At 37.0% G+C, this 20,557-nt stretch overlaps 1 protein-coding gene across 2 annotated transcripts; it reads right to left on the bottom strand.

Annotated features, from left to right (window-relative positions):
* Positions 1 to 436: 436 nt before the first annotated feature.
* Positions 437 to 8,279, bottom strand: LOC132164606 (actin protein 2/3 complex subunit-like protein). 2 transcript variants are annotated; one of them, XM_059575143.1, is made up of 13 exons: positions 8,131 to 8,279; positions 7,541 to 7,712; positions 7,377 to 7,439; positions 7,133 to 7,238; positions 6,883 to 6,987; positions 6,742 to 6,818; positions 6,499 to 6,604; positions 4,522 to 4,594; positions 4,115 to 4,306; positions 2,325 to 2,445; positions 1,477 to 1,701; positions 1,345 to 1,401; positions 437 to 692 (listed from the first exon to the last, which is right to left on the bottom strand). In XM_059575143.1, exons 1-12 carry the CDS (start codon positions 8,196 to 8,198, stop codon positions 1,354 to 1,356), a joined length of 1,356 nt encoding a protein of 451 aa, XP_059431126.1. In that variant the 5' UTR covers positions 8,199 to 8,279; the 3' UTR covers positions 437 to 692; positions 1,345 to 1,353. The 2 variants fall into 2 exon arrangements, with proteins under 2 accessions (XP_059431126.1, XP_059431127.1); XM_059575144.1 differs by having other exon boundaries at positions 1,588 to 1,701.
* Positions 8,280 to 20,557: the final 12,278 nt, after the last annotated feature.

The following is a 20,557-nucleotide window of genomic DNA, read 5'->3' as shown; positions in this document are numbered from 1 at the left end:
AATTTGATTTTTATTTTTAAGGCCCATATTGGCAAAAATATTGATTTTTTAGGATTTTTGAGCTTTTTAGGTTTTTTTTTCTTCTTATTATTTGAAACAAGCACAACAATGCCCAATTTATTGGGACAAAAATGCTAATAGTTTTTTTTTTAAAAATGGGCAAACTATGAGCCAAAAAATTGGCTTATTTTAGGTGCAATACGTAAAATAAGCCCAAAATACAAATTTTTTTAAAAATTGGTTACCTGGTCTGAATAACCGGGTACAAACCGGAACTAGCCGGTTAACCAGGAACCGGTTACCCAATTCCGGTTTCCCAAAATCAATAACCGGGTACTCCAGTTCCGGTTCCCGGTTTTGGCTAATAACAAACTTCCATTGACACTATTTAGCTAACAAACTTAGCCCTGACGGCAAGGAGCATTACAAAAAGAACAAGAGGAAGAAAGCATGTGTAATAAATAGGTGAGTGTGAAAACGTTATATACATCCAGAAACTAGGTTCCATTTTTATATACGGATAGCTACAATCCCCTCCCAAGTTGGAACAACATGATTAGGCAAACTTCAACATTCTTCAAAACCATCTGCACTAGAATCTGGGCAACTCATGCTACCCAAAAGAGATTCCATTGAGATCTATCACAAGCTTTCATTTTTGTGGATTCAAAATATTCACCCATCTAAATTTCCTGCAAATATAAAATGTCACAGTTTCCAGAAGGGAAGTTAGCCAATATACTAGCAAATTTTGCACAGGAGTGCAATACACAAAGAGATGATAAATGAAGGCAAAATTTCAGTAATTACAGTAGAGTTATAATGAACACAGAACAAACAAATATAAAGGAAATACTCATGCTTTCACCATCCATAAGGCAATAAATCAAGCTATTTTGGCCATGAAGATATACTTAATACTGTGGACGAGCAATTGGGCTTCAACATGATACATAACCACTAATCAGTATACTCCCAAATAAAAAGCAGCCCATGCTGCTTAGTGCGTGCAAATCATTAAGAACACGGCACAACTAATTGGTCCCAACTTTCCTAGTCATTGACTCTGAAGATCCATAGAAAGTTACTCTTAATGCGTCAAGATGGTTAATGGAGAATAAAAGAGAACAAGTATGAAGCTAGCTCCTGCATTTAGTAACTTTGACTATAATTAACAGTCTGCTGCTCTCCAGAATAACAAATGCCCTGATGTTAGAACTTAGAATCCATCCATTCACAAAAAATGCACAGCAATAAGTATCAAACATCTCTACAGATTAGATTAGATGAAGGTACTGGGTAAAAAGAATTCTTTTGCTCTTTTGGTATAGATAGCACACATACTCTTTGACATTATTTGTTGACAGTGCCTTGTAGAAGATATGAAGCCTTATTACGAACCTGCAAGGCAGGAAGGTACTTTATAAATCAAAACACTATAATATACAGAGATAATGAAATAGTTTGATTCCTTACCTTTGATGCAAAAGACCTTAAGTCTGTGCTTGCAATTTGGCAAGAACAGTTTCGAAGATAAAGACACCACATTTCATTAATTACTGGCTTATTTTCAAGCATTTGACTAACCAAGAGCCAATTCTCTGCCAAAACCAAGTAAATGTACATCTTGAAAAGATCGCAACTTTTATCTTTCACATTAATTGAGATAAGCAGTTGCAGGATCCCTTCTTCATCAGTAGCCTGAGAGAAGAATTACAAAATATGACCTGTAAGACCATCTGACTTGGATTGAAAGATGTAAAACTTTAAATTCAAACAGAAGTTTAGCAGGGTCAAGCAATAGTTGGCTATTATTTGGAGTAACTTATTCGACAGAGCTTCCCTATGCTGATATTTATACATGGAAGCCAGAGTCCTGTGGTTGAACAAATTCATGCTTTTTGCAGATATAGCTAGGGATTTTCTGTAAGACATGATCAGGGAGATGCAGCTCTCTTGTGAACAACAATGAAATATGATAAGATAAATGGTCTGTAGAGATTTAATACTCATTAACACTGTGCATGAAACTGCAATATACAGTCACTCTAAACTAGTTGAAGTTTTTTTGTTTGTCAACACAATATACTAAGGGAACAAAAGCTCTGATTAACTCGAGGCAGAAATTATTGTATACCAATCACAGATTAGAACAGCTAGCAGAGTTCATGATAACATGGATGTATTGGTGATATGTAAATTAAACTAACATCAAAATAAAATCACAAACAAAATTAGGGTTTAGTCTTGTTAACTTTGCATGAACGTAAGAGAGATCAGTTGTGTCCCTATACAAAAGCATAGGCAAAATATAAAGAGAATACCTTATCATGAAAACAAACAAGAAGAAATTGATAGGCAACTGCACTTTTAAGTTGCTTACTACGAGTAGTGATTCCTGAAATACATTCCACAGCCCGCAAGCAGTTCAAGTCCCTAGGAACTCTGTATTTACAACAAGTAATCAGAATCATAAGAAAGCGAAAGTGCAAAAGTGAATAGCAGGAGGCAAGTAAATAATATAAACTGAGTTTTACAAAATGGTACTAATTACTATGGCTAGGTACTGACCCAAACAGTTTAGAAATTTAAGGTTTCTGACTTCTGATCAGATGGGGGTTGATAAAGGTATTCTATTACTGAGCTGTACCGAACCCCTAGGGTTTCTAAGTCGAGCCAAATCTAAACGCTCAGGTTGGAAGGTCGAGTTCAGACCTTCACGGATCTAAGATAAACAAAGAAAGAAATGGTAAATCTGACTTCCAAAAGCTTCATAGATCTCAAAGATGCAATGTTAAGGGCTAGAGATGTATACCTAGAGAGAGAGAGGAATGTGAAGGGTTGGATATGAAACTCAAGCTTATCACCAAGCTAAATTATATGTTAAAGCTTAGTTTATTTATGTTTTGAACAAACTCAAGCTTATTTACAATTGCTTAATTAACTATCATCACCATTTATACCTTTTTGGAAATCTATATTAATCATTGTTAAGTTTATAGCCTTTGAGTTAAGTAAATAAATTTTTTGATGATGAAAAATTCTAAAATCAGTGAGTTAATTAGATAAATTAATATTTTATTTATGAACTTATAGAAATTAGTTTCACCAACTTTATATTGGTAACAAATCCTGTATACTTTTCTATTATGAAATAGACTATTTATATTATATTCTATGACCTTATCTACAATCTTAAAACATCCAATCTCGAGCTTATATAAGTATATTTTAGAGTATATATGTACATTCATACATAAATATACACATAAATATCAAAAACCATTATCACAAGGATTTAAGTTACATTTATCACATTAGAAAAATGAATCTCTTTCCTTTCTTCAAATCCTTAAGATGGTCTTACTACAAAGTTAAAAATAATATACTATTAAAAAAAAGAAAAAGTTATACAAGTTTATATGAGCTTTTTACGGATAGAAAAGAGTTTATACGAGTTTGGCTTGTTTAATATATGAGTCTAAATTCTTTTCAAGTCCAGTTCATTAAATAAACGCATCAAACTTGAGTCAAGTTCGAGATGTTCATGAACATTCTATTCATTTATAGCCTTAATAGAGTCAAGACACAAGTCGAGACAAAGAGAAAGCCTAATGGTGAAGAGGTTGAAATACAGAAGAGATGAGTCCTAGGGTTTCTGACTTTGGACCCAATCATGGTCGGTAACCACAATCTATTATCAATCTCGAACCAACACCACTTGGGGATTGAAAGTATGGGTTGGCTTCGCTTAGGAAATTCAGGTTGGTTTGGACGGGTGTGTTTTTTTTCCCAACCCCACTAATCATCAATCAATTACCCCACCAATCAAAGGCCGTACGAAAATCTAAGCAGGGTACTGAATCTCCATTGTCAACAAGTTATCAATGTGAAAACCTAGCAAAATTAAATAAATATATAATGAGTGAAGGAAATGCATGCGACCAGCAAATTAATACAATACGATGGGAAAAAATGCTATAAAAGATCATGAGAAAGAGATCAATGCCTTTGTACAATAAAACAAATATGATGATCACCAATCCAAATGGCACCATATCTGGTCATAATACATAAAATATATATCCAAAACAAACAAGTATGAGTTAAAAACCTGCAAGCAAGTGATTTTCCAATCTCATTACAGCTGGTCTTCCATTCTTTGTCCGTGAAGTAACTGATAAGTGATTGCAGACATTCGTACAAAAGCAACACCAGACCATGAAGCTGGTGATCTAAGAACAGACAAACAATGACTTCAACCAACTCTTCAGCTTCTGAGGTTGAAAAGATAGACTGTTTGTCCCTGCAATGAAAATATAATACCAATAAAGAAAAAAAAAAAAAAATTAACCAGATCCTAAACCTTCTATCATCCACAGCATCTTATGCAGCATCAATAGGAAATATTAGTAACCACACTTGCAGATTCTGACAAACAGATCAACCACCTCAAAGCCCATGGTTCCACCAAACATATGTGTAAGTGTTTCCTAAACAAGAAGTTCCTTTGTCACTTACCTTACATGACAAGAAGCAGCTATAAATCTGATCCAAGCTCTAATATTTTGGGGTGGCCCTCCACAATTAGAACCTATAAGGCAAGATTAACAGATGTTTAAAGACCCTAACAATGAAAGAGATGAAATTTGTGACAAGTCTATGGGTATTTTATGTAACACAAAACTATGAAAAAGAAATAGGTGAAAAATATATAGATATATTTATCCAAGTGAATCTAGCAACAGTAACCCCTACATCCATTAACCAATAGAAGAAGAAGGCACCTCATAACAGCACTAAAAGCAGATACCAATTGTCAGGCTCATATGAGGGGAAAACCACATCAAAGGAAGAATAACACCAAGACCACTAGTGACCAGACTAAAGAACTAGGGATGAAGACTGTAACTCACTTCAGTGACAAGCACATCTACAGGATCTTATCAAGCTAGAGACTTAAAAACTGTTCGTATATAGTTTTTTTTTTTTTTTCAAAAATGAACACTTTTTTTTTTCTTTTTTTTTTCTTTTTCCTCTATATATATATATACAACCAAATTTGGGTAACATGCTAAGAACACTCTTTGCAGCCTCACCAAAACCATTTTTTGGTTATTTTGGTGAGGCAATTTAACCAAAATGGCCTAAATGTCCACTTTTCAGCCTCACTACTTTAACCAAAAAAAGTAGTGGAACAGTACTTACCAAATTTAAAAATTACTATTCACTCACTTATTGATTAAACAACTCATTTCTCTCTCTTTCTTTTGCTTTTCGTTTCTCTCTCTTCCTGTAATAATTAAAAAAAGAATAAACAAATCTTTGAAAAAGAATATTTAAATGGAATAGTGAAAGTAGATTGTTAAAATAGTAAGACCGCTCGGGTGCTCTAAAAAAAGTGAGTTGTTAAAATAACTAAAAGTGTACTTTTTGTTATTTTAGTGAGTAAAATTTGGTGAGGCTACTAGGAATGCTCTAACAAGATACACAATCATTTTGAATCACATGTAAGATAGTTATCCATAACTGGCAACACACGCTTGCAAGTCAAAACAACATGAATAACAGAGAAGGTATTCATAGCAGAATGATCTTTGACATGATGGAAACTGCCAATTTGTTATAGAATTCTAATTTATGATGCTCATTAATAACTAAAGTTATTTGGTATAAAACAATCAAATGCATTGTTAATGGCCAAACCAGCTTCATGAAGAAAGTTCCAATTTTAGCATAATCTGCCACACATTGCACATAAGCATATTGGTCATTGTTGAAGATGACAATAACTACGCCACATCATCATGCCAAACACCAAAACCCATGTGAATATCCTTATCAACAGGATCCCCAAAAAGATACATGACATTTGTATAATATGAATTTTACTAATTAGTAAAATAGACACCAAGCAAGTCAACTTCTTCAAATTTTATTTTTTCTCTAATATCAGCTATAGTACTCAAGTTCAGTTCATAACCATAAAAGTTGAAAAAATGAACAAGACATTGCACCTATAAGGAAAGAAAAATTAAAACATAAAATTCAGCTTGGGCAATATACGTCAAAGTAAGATGAAGTATTTTCGGAACCAAAACAATTTGAGGGTGTGTCAAAATGGGGAGAGGGAAAGAAGGAGAACAAAGCAACTGAGAATCAAAAAGCCAATATGACTAATTGTTGCAGTGACACCATATCTATCAAACATATTCATGATGACAAAAAGCGGGATCGATTACTAAATAGTAGAAAGACCCACAGCTCTCTGCATTTTACTGTACTTTCACATTATAAAGGAAGACTATCTTGCCAATAATAATAACCTTGTGTACCCATATATAAGCTCTTCCCAACTTCTCAAAGATTATAGTGGAAAAGATTTTGAGACCACTCTAAAAAAGACAAAGATAGATAAATTTATCATGTTCATGAAATATAATCTGTGCAATATGTATTGCGCATGACAAAACTTGGTAAAGCATCAAGAAAGCTTACCAGGAAGCAAAGGTTCTCTTTTGGATGAAAAATTAAATTGAAATCCATAGATTTCAAGAGCTCCTTTTAATTCAGAATAGCTGGGCAACCAATCAATTTGGACAAGCTGTAGAAGAACCAGGTCAAAAGTGACAGCAGATAAGCCATAATAACTCAGAGAATACCAATCAATAAGAATTTCCCGCTTTTCCAATATAACAATCAAACTTTGCTTCCAAGAAACAAAATAAGGTATATGCTCACCTCATCTTCTGATGACAGAATAGTACACCAGAAGTCACCTGCAGATGTCCTCAATTCTTCTTTTGATGAATATAACACTGATAAAAAGAAAACATTAGATGACTATTAACTGGACAAGCTATATGAAATGGATGTACTTACTTAAATTAAAGGCCCACATGGCTATTGATTTTTCTACATGACCACATGTAAAAGCCAGTTTTAAAAGCCAGCCATTTGCTAACAATCCTTCAAGGAAAGTGTCTCCTGCAAGAACATATCAAAGTGGTAAGTGAATATAATCTTTACTTAACTATTATGGTGTGAAACTCTTCGGTGTGGAATTTAAAAGTAATCTATTTGAAATGAGGGGTGACAATTTATAAGTAAATATACAGAAACAATTAACCACCTCTTTCTGAAGTGAGTTCCAACAGGGAATTGAGCTCATTCTGCATGAAAGACTGCAAAAGTGCACAACTTCCAAGCTCAGGAAAATCCAGAGGCGGTGGAACTTTCTGCAATTCATGGAGAAGGAGGGAGCCAAACATAAAGAACCATCAGTAATCCCAAATAGGGTTAATCTCAAAAACTTCAGAAAATTAAGCAAGCAATTAGCTACGCAGCACAGAGATTTCATTCATTGATTATTTAACCTGATTTCCAAAAACCCGCATGCCCCACATGGACATATCTTCGTCGCCGCTTATTTCTTTCATCTACATAAAAGAGTTCACATACTCATTTACAAAAAGAGGATATGTAATACAGTGACATTATCTTAAAAAGAAGAAGAATACTATAGGACAAGTTACTGTGCCTGATTTTGGCATTGATCAATCACTTCAGTAAGAGAAGCTTCTTTGGTATTGACATCCTCGTCTGAGTTGTAGTTTTTCTGGGCCTTCGCTTGTTTAGACTCCTTCTCGACAAGTTTGCTTTTCTCTTTGTAGAAGTCACTCAAAAGATCATCCAACCCAATAACCTTCTTCCTGATTAACATTGAAAAAGAGATATTCCAGCACAGAAATACATGGCGTTTCACCAATTTACTAAAGAACATCATGAACTCAAATTCAAAGACAGTGCTCCACGAATGAGTTCTTATTACCGGTAATCAATTCTAGTTTAATATAAAACAGAAAACAGGGCATGTTTGGGATTCTGAATCAACTCTGAAGATTTGATATAAATGATAAAATTTTCGGGGGGAAAAAAAAAGGGACAGTAACTATTATAATACTATGAAATAAATGGTTACAGTGCAAGCCCCTAAAACCCCAGATGCAGCAGTAAAAATGACGAAGAAGAAGAAGAAGATAAACAGTAACTACCCAGATAACAAGTTTATGAAATTTACTCAAACTGAAAGGGTAAAATAAAGTATGGGAAAGATTTTTGGGTGAGAACCTTTTCTTGGTAACAACGGGGGAGCTGAGAAGCGCGTCTTCGTACTCAAAATCTAGAGCACCATCCATATTCGCCACCTCTCTCTGTCTCTCACAACAAAATCCCTATTCTCTCTTTTTCCACATTTTATAGTGAGAGTAGCGCCAAAGTTCCAAACCGTGTGGCGCCTTCAAACTTTAAAAGGCAAAATTGTTTAGGGTTAAATACCTTCTGTTTTGCCTAACGTGATTTAACCATTTTATATTTCTTTCACTTAAATTAAAACTGACACATCTCCTTATACCTCATTAAAAATTAAGAAACTTAAATATATATATATATATATATATATATATATATAAAGGAAGAAAAAAAAAAGGCGCGGGGGGGGGGGGGTGGCCGGCCACTGAGTTTTCTTCCAAACTAAGTTTGAAAAATTTCCTCTAACTAAGTCTATAAAAATAATAGCAAAAACAAATAAAATTTTCGTTTTTATAACAGGAGATACATGTGGTTTTTATAAAGACAGAAATAGTACTTCTGTTAAAATTCCGTGCAAAACTTAATAGAATGCTACATCAGCATTAATCAAATTGCAACACGTGTCCTATAATTAATTTTTTTGATTTTTTTTAAAAAGAATTAAAAATATTAAAAAAAATCGAAAAAAATAAAAAATTTTGGGGGTGGCTCTTGGCCACAGCCACCCCCTTTGGCCATGGGGATGGCCGGGCCACTCCCATTTAGCCGGTTTGGCCGGATGAGCCTAGGAGGTGGCCGAAACCACCCCCTCCCTTCCCTGCCACCCCTACCTCCTTGTTCCCAACCCAGGCAAGTTCATTCTTCAAAATTACCCTTTCACCCATCTTCCTCTTCCTCTTCCTCTTCTTTTAGGGTTTCAAATTTTATGCTTTGTATTTTTGGTTATAGATTGGCACACCCAGGAGGACCATTGAGAACGAACAAGGCAGCGGCATTGGCTAAATTTCTAGAAAGAAAGCTAAAGGAGCCCATCGGATTAGCCTCCATCAACTCTGATCTTCTCAAACTCGCTGTCCAAAATGCCAAACAAACCGTCCTTTCTAGATGGGGGTGGCGGGGCCACCCCATGGGCAAAGGGGGTGGCCAGCCACAGTTTTTAATTTTTTTTTTAATTTTAATTTTTTTAATAAAAATTAATATTTTTAATTATTTAAAAAAAATAATAATTATAGGACACGTGACGCAATTTGATTGGTACTGACGTAACGGAATTTTAATAGAGGTACAATTTTCGTCTTTATGAAAACCACAATTACTTTCTATAATAAAAATGAAAACTTAAGGGGTAAAAAATAAAAGAGTTCAAATTCTAAGGGGGTTTTTAGTATTTAACCATTTTGATTGTTAGGTTGAGTGCAAAATCGGCTCATCTTGTTGTTCTAAAGTGGGAGGATACTAGTGGGCTGAAAATGTAAAGACCAAGCCCAAAAGGAAGTGCCTTTTAGGACGGGCCACTTAAGTAAAAAAATAGGAAGATGGTTTTTTTTTGGGCAAAGGCCAAATTTTAATTCTAAAAGGAAAAGTACTTGGCATGCAAATGAAGTTAACAAGCTTGGAGGATTAACTTGTAAAAAGACATGATTATATGGCCACTTAGAGGAAGACAAATGGAAAGCTTTAATTGGTGGCCTTTCAATTAACATTTTTGAAGGATTTTAAATGGAAAGAAAGAGAGCTTCAGCTCTCACTTCTGTTGATGGACGTTTAACCCTCGGAGAAAACGAGAGAGAATTAGAGGATTTGGAGATTTGCTAATAAGGGCCATTTTTTTTATTTTTTTATATATATATATAGAATTTTTGGAGGATTTTATTTGAAGAAAATGGAAGGAGTTGGGCTATTAGAAATGAAAATGGGCCATTGTATTTTTTATAGGGTTATTGGAGTTGTAAATAGGCCTTATGAATTGATTTTGAAATAAATTGTTTAAAACCGCGGCACGTTAATGCCATATTTGCATCTTTATTACATCAGTTTAAAAAATGATTTCTATTTTATTTAAAAAATTAAAATTTTTGAAAAGAAAATTGAAATAGGGTTGTGGAGCCATCCCTACACCCTTGTTGGGGTTGCCCGCACAATCACCCTTACCATCAGAGGGTGGCCCGTGTGATCACCCTCAACAAATGAGGATGGTTGCCTAAGCCACCTCAAGTAGGTTGGGTGGCTCGGTGGCCACCACTACTATTGGCAAGCAGCTCGTGCAATGTAGGGAGTGGGCAAATTAACCATTTATTGCCAATCGACTGCAACTGAACCGACATTAACCGCCAGAAGTCTATCGGTAATTGGTTAAGAATTTTTATACGGACGTAAGTTCGGTTCGGTGATTTAATCGGTATAAATAATTTTTTTGTAGGTTAACTGATAATAAATATTCTATGACCAATTTATTAGTAGAAGTGTAGAACATATGTATGGTGGATTCTTATTGTGTTAATTAATGAGCTAATTTAAAATTTGTTTGGGTCAATAAGTTATTTAGCCCAAAAAACAATTTGGGCCCCCAAAACAATCAATTTTTGGGCCAATTAAAAAAGCTCACAGTTAACCAATTAACCGAACCAATTTTAATCGAAATATCCGTTTAATCAAAACTTTCAAAATAAATCATTCTCGAAATGTAATCGTTGAATTAACCGATTTAACCGATCGAAAATAGCTCTACCGAACCGAATGGATACCCACTGCTATGCACAACCACTCCTACCTCTAGGGGTTGGCCCATGTGGCCACCCTCAGCAAATGGGGTTGGTCGCACAAGCCATCTCTATGGCGAGAGTGGCCACACCAACAAAATAAAATTCATTCATTGAACTTTCTATGTTATGTTGTAAGTAAGATGTTGTATTTATGGATACCTTGCCTTTAGCAAGCGTGATGGCATGTACCATTTTTTAAGGAGCTTTCGGTGGGGAGTAGGACAAACAGAGGGTGCACTGCGGTGCCATATGTGATTGTTCAATAGTATAAGAAAATTTTGAAAGTAGTTTGTGTAAAAAAAATAGGGGAAATACAGAAAATGAAATTGCTCCTAAGGTGTGTTATAATGTCACTTTCCTTAAGAAATTATTTGCCCACACCAGATATGACATGCAAGAGAGTAGCAGCAAATATTTCTCTACGATACAATAGAGCCCAAAAAACTTCTATATTTAATTGGGTTATGCACAAAACGAAAATTAAACCCAAAAATATCGATTTTTCTATTCTATCAAGAGACAAAAACTCTGATAATATATTAAAAAATATAGAGAAGAGATTTTAAATAAATTGAATAATTAGAGATAATTATTCACTCAACTGCTCAGATAATTTCGAAATTAAACTGAGAACTGCTTACCCAAGCTAACACTTAATTCTGACTGTTAGATTAAATAATTATCTAATAATAACCATTAGATCAAAGTTAATTTGATTTTACAATTAACTTACGTCACCAGTGCCCCACAGCCCACGCGCGTGTGGGTCCGGTGCTTCGCACTAGTGTTCTCCTAGTCCTAGGTGTATATTATTTTATAAAAAATAAAAAAGACAGTTGTTGCTCTTATTTCTTTATTTATAAAATAATATTTACGTAGGACTAGGAGGACACTAGAAGAACACTAGGAGAGTACCTAGAATTTCCTTTTTTTTATTGACATGTCCACAGTCCACACAAGGGAAGGGGGAGGGAGGATTCGAACTAGTGACCTCCACTTCATGAGACGTGGTCCACAACCGATTGAGCTACCCTTTGGAGACACCTAGCATTTCCCTAGTGTATAGTGTATACACCCAAGCTTTTTTAATAACTTAAAGTATGTTGGGTCCTATAAATGTCAACTTCACTTTCTCTCTTTTCGATGTGAGACTCTTCATTCAATGCTCTTTAAAACATTTAATTTTAAAAGATTCTCAAGACACAATAATATTTAATAACTATTAATTTTGAAAATATTTTTACAGTTTGGACATGTATTACGGTATGGTTTTGAATCTTCGCAATAAAAAATTTACACATATGCTTAATATCTGCCTTAAATTTTCATTGACGTCCAAGTAGAGTTGAGTCAAGTTATAGTTCAGTCAAACTTGAAAGATCACTTGTGGTTTTCATCGTTATCTGTGGTTTCCATCGTCTATGCTCCTCTTGTACGACTCCCAACAAATAAATTTTACTATGATCACGTTTAGGTAAGATAATCACAATTGACCTTTTATAAAAAAGAAAATAAAAATTGTACTGCGGTATCTCATGCGTGGTGATACAAAATCGAGGGGGTTGGCTTGGGTTGGGTAAGGGTTGGGTGGCAATGAGGACCCCATGTGATGATAGTCTGATACTTAGACAAAAACCCTTGATTCCTGACGCCCTATACGATCAACATATAGGAAAAATTTTAAGTATTTTTTTGAGAAAGGAAAAATTTAAAGTTGAACAACTTTTTAAAGTGCGTTGAACTTTTAGATTTTTGTATTCTTATTTATTTTTGTATCTTTAGAAATGATATTTAGTAGACTTTTGTACATCCGTCAAATAACTATAATAATGTAACAATAAATATCAGCTATTAACTTTTATTTTTATAATACTTTATTGATTTAAAGGTTAATATTCTTTTTCACTTCAACATAGTCGTATGGCAGTCATACGAGTCTACGTATGACTCTACTAAATAACATTATTATTATTATTTTTTTTAAAAAAAAAACATTTTGTTAAACTTTGTAAAAAAATTAATTTTTTTTTTATTTTTATTATAAAAAAGGAAACAAAATTGAAAAAATTCAGGCATAAATATTTTTGCAAACTCTATTAAATCCCGAATCTTTGCAATTTTTTTTTCTTTATTTTTTTTTAAATGAGATATTTTAATAATTTTAATACCCTTCTATTAGGATTTAGCGAAAAAACCTAATAAAAGTTTCACATTACAAAAAAATAAAAGTCCGATGTAGTAAATTTAGAGTTTTTAAAGTTTAAAAAATAATTATAAAATAATAAAAATTCATGAGGATTAATTGAAGTGTTTCTAATATTGTTCCTTCAAGCTACTTTGTTCGCTGAGTGCAAACAACAAAAGATAAGGAGAGTGTCCTGTCAACAACCAAAATAAACTAAAAAAACAAATAATTTTCGAGCACTTTTTGGGTGCGTTTGGAATTGTGATTTTGCAATCTACGTTTTTAAAATATATTGTAAAACATAAGGCATTTGGCATTGTAATTTAAAAAGCACTTATTTTAAAATATGAAAAAAAAATCTACAATTTGAAAAAGCGTGAATTTAAACCTAAATCACAATTTCGCATAACAAATTTTGATAAAAAAAAAAAAAAAAAACTTTTTAACATGTTTTACCAAACACCTTTGCGATTTTAAAAAGTAACGTACTTTTTAAAAACACAATTTTTAAAATCGCTCTTATTGAAACAGCAATCCCAAAACAACCCTTTGTGCAAGCAAATAGGAAAGCACTTTGGTGCTTAATAGAGGCGGACCCACGATTTTACAAATTTTCATCAATGTCCTTCAAATATACCAATTTTATAAATTTGTCTCCCCAAAAATCATATATTTGTCCTCACAAAATATTATTCGTGACCATTTTTAATTCTTTTTTTAGTTTTGCACCCCAAAATAATATTTGTGTTCCTTTTAATTATTATCTTTTAGTTTTGCCCCCCCCCCCCCCCCTAAAAAAAAAAATTACTTGTGTCCCCTTTTAATTTTGCCCCATCATTCCACATAAAAACACCTAAAATATCCAATTCATTTAGTTTCCATCTATGTTCTAGTTCACCTATAATCAAAAACTTAATTTGGTTTGGGACTCTCATTGAATATGTGAAAGACAAAGTTAAATAGTTTTGGTTCTTTGAGTGGCTTCTAATTGCTAGCAATCAGTTTTTTGAGGGGTTATTTTGAGTCATTTAGGTTTATAATATTTGTTTTGACATTACAAGTTAAATGATTTAATAATTTATAATTGTAAAATTGTTTGGCTCAACTCTTGTCTCTTAGCATTGTTGCTATTTAGGGCTCTGGGTGATTGTTAGGAAAAAAAAGTTAACATTCAATGGACCCTATAGATTGTGTGTGTGTGTGTGTGTGTTTTTTTTTTTTTTTTTTTTTTTTTTTAAGCTATTAATTTGCTAGTTTTTTATAAGTAAAAATATAAAAAAGCCTCCCAAACTAACAGCCGTTTTGCGATAGAGCTCCACAATATTCAAAAGGTACTAAAGTAGCCCATCAAACTATCAAAGTGTGTCAAAAAGGCCACATACTTTTTTATATTCCTATAATACCCCTATTCTTTTAAAAACTAAAATAATATATATATATATATATATATATATATATATATATATATATATATATATATATATATATATATAGGAAATGGGTGGTTGCCAGTTGAGCCAACCACATGGTTTGATTTTGCATTTATTAATATTTTTTTATATCGCACGAGCAATTTGTAATTTAAGCTAACTACAGTGACTAATATTTTATTTATTCCATTTTTTTTTTTTGTATTTATTCTCCCTCCATTTTTTTTTTTTTTACTTTTCTTTGTTTTAAAAATAATTTAGTTTATTTTTTTATTTAGTTTTTAAAAGAATAAGGGTATTATAGGAATATAAAAAAAATGTGGCCTTTTTGACAAACTTTTGTAGTTTGATGGATTACTTTAATACTTTTTGAACATTGTGGGGTTCTATCGCAAATAGCTGTTAGTTTGGAGTTTTTTATTTTTTATTTATTTTTATATTTTTCCATTGTTTATACTATTGTGTATTTGCGATGACGTGAGATTAAATGTGTTGATGACAGTTTTCCGAGTAGAGACGTGGCACGATGTCTGACGAGTCGTTGGGCTGCAAAGAACAACAAAGAATAGGATAAGAGCTGTCGGGGTGTGCTGGCAGGGAATAGCTTTGATGCTTAAGTCAGTAAGTAATTTGGAAGGAAGAAAGTAATTGAGCAAAGAGAGCTTGAGAGAGAGTTTGAGTTTTTAAATTGTGAATACTGAAACAGTGAACTGAGGTCTCCATTTTATAGGCATCAAGTAGCAGTTGTCTCCCTGTAATCCTCGGCCCCATGTTCCCGAGGATCCATGTGTGCCATGTTGGCGATGTGGATCATGGGTTGTGGGATACTCCATGATCAGGAAATCGTGGGGTGTGTTCGTGGGAGGCTTGGCCTCGCTTACATCGGACGTGGGTGCCCGAGTAATCCTTGGGTACACATGTGTCAGTTTGGCACTGACAGCTGGACCACGTTCTGTTGAACGTGGGTGCTTGCTTGGGCGCTAGGTGAATCCCCGTGTTCATCTAGTGATCGTAGGTTTCCTTCAAACATGGATTTATCGATTTACCCTCAGTAAAAGATTGTTATGCCCTTGGTGGGCTGATCGTGCATCGAGCTGGGCCGATTAAGTCTCGGTCTGGGCCTGGTCTTAGCAGGGTTGTACATTGGACTAGGTCAAGAGGCCTGTTAGGCCTTACGTGGCCGATCCATGACCTAACAGTTACCTCCAATTTCCTTGTCTGAGTGACTATGGAAATTTTGAACTTGGTCGGCTTCCTGAATTTCAACCTATCCTTGGTGAGAGGATTTTCTTGGATGGATCTTCTCGAATTTGAAATTTTGAATTTGAAAATTTTGGAGGGAATTTTTGTCTTTTAAGCTTCCCTAACCAACGAATGGTTGACAGCTTGCGCGTCACACCTTGTTTCTTGGGGGTACGCCACCTGTCGCAATCTGTGTGGCTCAGTGAGGCACGCCTTTTATAGGATATTGAAAGCTTGAGCACATTTTCGAGGAGAAACCCTAGGGTCTCGCTTGCCGTCGCTTCATAGCACTTGAGTGCTTCGTTTTTACACCTATATAAGGGTTTTCACCCTTTTATTTCCTCATTTCGCTTCTTCTTGCCGAAACTCCATTTTCGTTTTCTAAGAGCGCAGCAAGTCCTTCATTTTTCTCATTGGCTTGCTTCCATTCCCGGTCATTTCCCCAATTCTACTTCTTGATAGTAGTACATTGTAGGGTTTCAGTGGAGTCTACTCTATCTGCCGAGCTTTTCATCGATTCGAACAGCCAGTGCTCAAGTACCTTGATCTTCTTTTTCCTTTACTTGAACCGGTGGTAGATCGTCTCCGGTTGAGTGTGACCCACTTTCTGATTCAAGAAGGTTAACCGTGAGCTCCTCATCTGCTTGTTCCCGAGCTTCTGTATCTAATGGGTCGGATTCTGATGGTCTGGGAAGCTCATATCCGGCTCTGTGGAGGGCGGAGTTGACAAACTTCTACGAGCCTCGGATCAGATAGTTTTGCTTTATTCCCTGAACGGTCAACCTGCGTTTTGATAGTGAGCAGTCCGGTGCTGTGGTGCGCGCTGAGGAGAATGAGGTGTGCCTGTACGAAGATATGTTTAGAGCAGGCTTCAGGCTACCCTTCCCAAGGGTAGTTCGAGAGCTATTGGGTCACCTCAACTTGGCTCCTCATCAAATCGTGCCAAACGCCTGGAGGGTTTTTTTTCACATGCATAGTCCTGTGGCTGAAGGTTCTCGAGGATGCACATCCCCTCACTGTTTGGGAGTTCTTGAAGGTGTATAAGCTCACTAAGAACCCCAACAACGACGTGCTCTTCACCTTCCAGGTCTGACAGAGGGTGAAGCTCATATAGCTGGGAAGGACTTTCTCCAGCAACAAAAGGTGGAAGAATAAGTTCTTCTTCGCCATGGGAAGTTGGGAGTTCGCTAACTCGGAGGTGGTACAAGGCTCAAGGGTTCCTTGGGAAACAAGTGTTCCTTTCGAAAAAGGTGAGCAAAAAACGATTCATAAGAGGAACCTAAACTGTCCGAAGAAGAAGAGGATCGAGTGGATAGGATCCTGGCCTTTCCTTGGGCAAAGAAAAATGTCAGGTCAATGGACTATGATGACCTGGCCACCGGGGCCAGTCTAGAGAAGTACATGGGGTACCCCCTAGGTAGTGGATTGGGAGGTGCTGCTCAACCGAGAAAGAGGCCAGCTCCCGAGGCTTCGAGGAGGCCAACTGCCGAGGCTCCGAGCACTACTTAGTTGAGGGGAAAGCCAATTCTCGAAGCTGCGAAGAGGCCCGTTGCCGAGGGCAAAGATAAGGCCATCGAGCCTTCTAAGAAGTTAGTTGCTGATAAGGTCAAAAGGAAAGCAGCTGAGCCTTGGGCGGTCAAGGACCAAGTCTTTGCTGTAAATTTCTTGAGGCTAGCAAACAAGCCTGAGGATCCTGAAGTTCCTCCCTTGAAGAGGAGGAAGTCGGAGAGGCCTGAGTCTGGCTCAGGGGCAGAGAGGCCCGAGGCTCGGGGGCCAAGAAGTCTGAGGCTGGCTTGGGGGCCCAGAGGCCTGCCCCCTTCGTTAGTGCTTTCACCCAATTCATGGGCACCTCTAGGAAGACCTTCATTGCAAAGCCGACCATCCGCTCTATGGGGAACTTCGAGGCTCTCCTCGGAGCTGTCGTTATCAATAGAGCCCTTAGCGATAAGGCAGCGTGTGTCCCAACTGATTGTTGTCGTGTCAGTCTCTACCATTCCCGTTGAATCAACATATTTTTTGACTTCAGGCTCCAACATTCAGCACATCCTGGAGGAAATAGCCCAAATGCCTAAGGGATTGGAGGGCTCGGTGGAATGGAAGTCGAGGCTGCCCAGAGAATGGCTGAAGAGTTGTTGGGCTTCGAGAATGAGGTCCACCAAACTGAGGGAGCACCTATTCCAACCAAGGCCATTCCTTGGACGTCGACTCCCGAAGGTGCCCGTCAGACCGAAGATCCTACCAATGTCGCTTCTACGAGTAACACCTCGGTGAAGCCTTCTACAATTGACTAGTTGATCGGGACGCCTCTATCCGATCTGGGCGGCAAGTTGCTTGGGAACCTTTTTAGTGTCCTAATGGATTTAGTCCCCTCGGAGAGCTTGACACGTACCCGCGACCATTCTCCCCAAGACATGATTGGAGCGGATGATCTTCTATCAGCTCGTTGCAAGTATCTCCTTTCCTTGGTTTGAACTTTTGTTGCTTTAATGATCCTGACCTGTTTTCCAACTTCTTGTAAAGCATTATGAAGTCAATCTGCCTTTACTGAGACTTTAGGAAGTTCCTACAAAACTCGGCCACGGAGATGGAGGAGTTGAAGAGAAAGCTGGCAGAGTCTGAAGCTGAGAACGCAAGACTCAGAGAGCTCATGGCTCCACAGGATAATGACCTTCTCCTTACAGGCCAGCAACAGTCCCTACTGCAAACTGAGGCTAGCGCACGGATCTTGGGATTGACGGCCAAGCTGCAGGCTCTCCAAGAAGATCACGGACGGCTTCAAGAAGACCACTCCATAGCCAAGGAAAATCTAAGACAGTTGGAGGAGAAGTGCTCCGAGAATGACTGTCAGTATACAGAGCTATCCGGGTAGCTTCAAGAGGCCCAACTTAAGGCTTCGGCTCAACGGTCCAAAGCCAAGGAGTCGGATGTAAAGCTGAAGGTGGCCGAGACGAAGTTGGAGTTCTTTAAGGGCAAGCTCGACTGCGAGAGGAATCAGCTGTGCGTGGTTAAGTACAGGTCTTGGAAGTATCTCAAGTAGCTATTGTATGCATCCTAGACCTAAGACCTAGGCTGGGCCCGAGGCTTTATTGTGGGGTTTGAGACCTTCTGAAGCTGGGCTTCTGACCCTTCTTGCTCTATTGACCTTGACTTCGTTGATCCCAAAGACTATCATCCTCCTACCAATGAAGACATTGCAGAGATTGTTAGCCTCGGCCAGGAGCAAATGCCGAATGCCCCGGGGATGAGGGAGTTTGGCTTCAATCCTTTTAGTGACTTCAAGGAGGATATACACTCGAGTAGTGTTGACGCTTCGAATTCACAGGATTTGTTGGATAGTGCTGGTACTCCCGAGGCTAAGGATGCTGATACCTTGAGGCAAAGGATATGTAATTTGTAATTATGAATGTAACTTTTGAAGATTTTAATGAAAAGAGAGTTTTTTCTTAACATTTGGTCTTGCTTGTTTTCTCTTCTCTTTTGGCAATCTATAAAAACAAACTGTAAGAGTTTAATTTTTATGACTTGCTTGGCTGAATGCTTGGCCTCGGGAAAGCACCTTTACGGTTGTATTTTGCCGGGACAGTTTAGCCTTCGAATGAGCCTCTTTCCAAGGCTTTTCATTCTTAAAATGGGCTAAGTTCAGAAAGCGCCTTTACGACTATATTTCTTGAACGTTTGCCTCGGGGAAGCGCCTTTGAACAATCCTTCTTCAGAGGCTTTATGTTCTCGGCTATATTTCTCGAGGTAGTTTAACCTTCGAACAATCCTACTTTAGAGGCTTTATGTTCTTAATGGGTTAAGTTCGGAAAGCCCCTTTACGGCTATATTTCACAAACGTCGCCCTTGGGAAAGCACCTTTACGGCTATGTTTCACCGAGGTGTTTTTAGCCTTAGAATTAACCTTCATAGAGGTTTTAAATTCTTATGTTGGGCTAAGTTTGGAAAGCGCCTGCTCCGCTATATTTCTCAAACGTTTATGCTCGGGAAAATGCCTTTACAGCTATATTTCTTGATAATTGTTTTTAGGTAAAGTGCCTTGTTAGCGGTATTTACCGAAGCATTGTTTGACATTGTAATTTCAAAAGATTCTTATTGACAAAGTACTTTTACAATGAAAAATTATAAAGGTGAATCTTCTGAACGGAATTACAATGACTAAACAAAATACTTCTTAAGGTGTTCGGCATTCCATGGCCTCCTCAAGAGTGGTTTGCCCTCGGAATCCTCGAGGTAATGTGCTCCCGCTCTTCGGCATCTGATTACCTTGTACGGTCCTTCCCAATTTGGAGCGAGCTTTCCCTCGGCTGGGTCCTTGGTGGCGATAGTGACTTTTCGCAGAACCAAGTCTCCGATCTTGAAGCTTCGGTGCTTGACCTTTTGATTGAAGTACCGGGCTACCTTCTCTTGGCATGCTACCATGGTTACTTGGGCCTAGTCCTGTTTCTCCTGTAGCAAGTCAAAGTGTAGCTTGAGGCCTTCATCATTGGTTTGTAGCCGAAATGTCTCCACGGGGAAGCTTCCTGATCGAACCTCAGTTGGAATGACTGCTTCGGTCCCAAAGCCTAGAGCATAGGGGCCACCTCGGTTGGCGTCCTCTTCGTAGTTCAGTACACCCACAGAACTTCTGAGAGATCCTCGGCCCTGTCACCCTTGCACTCACCAAGCTTCTTTTTGAAAATTTTGAAGATGGTCTTGTTGGTGGGTTTTACCTGCCCATTCGCTTAGTTATGTCCTGGGGATGAGACGTAATTTTTGATGTGGAGCTTCCATTGTCCGTGACGAATATATGTGAAATGCTATACCGACAGATGACATTCTTCCAGAAGAACCGCTCCATGCATTTAACT

This window comes from Corylus avellana, chromosome 8 (assembly GCF_965113065.1).
Source record: "Corylus avellana chromosome 8, dhCorAvel1.hap1.2, whole genome shotgun sequence".
In the NCBI taxonomy this organism is placed as follows: Eukaryota; Viridiplantae; Streptophyta; class Magnoliopsida; order Fagales; family Betulaceae; genus Corylus; species Corylus avellana.
Note: the sequence above shows the minus strand (reverse complement) of the source record. Positions and strands in the feature narration are given on the sequence as shown.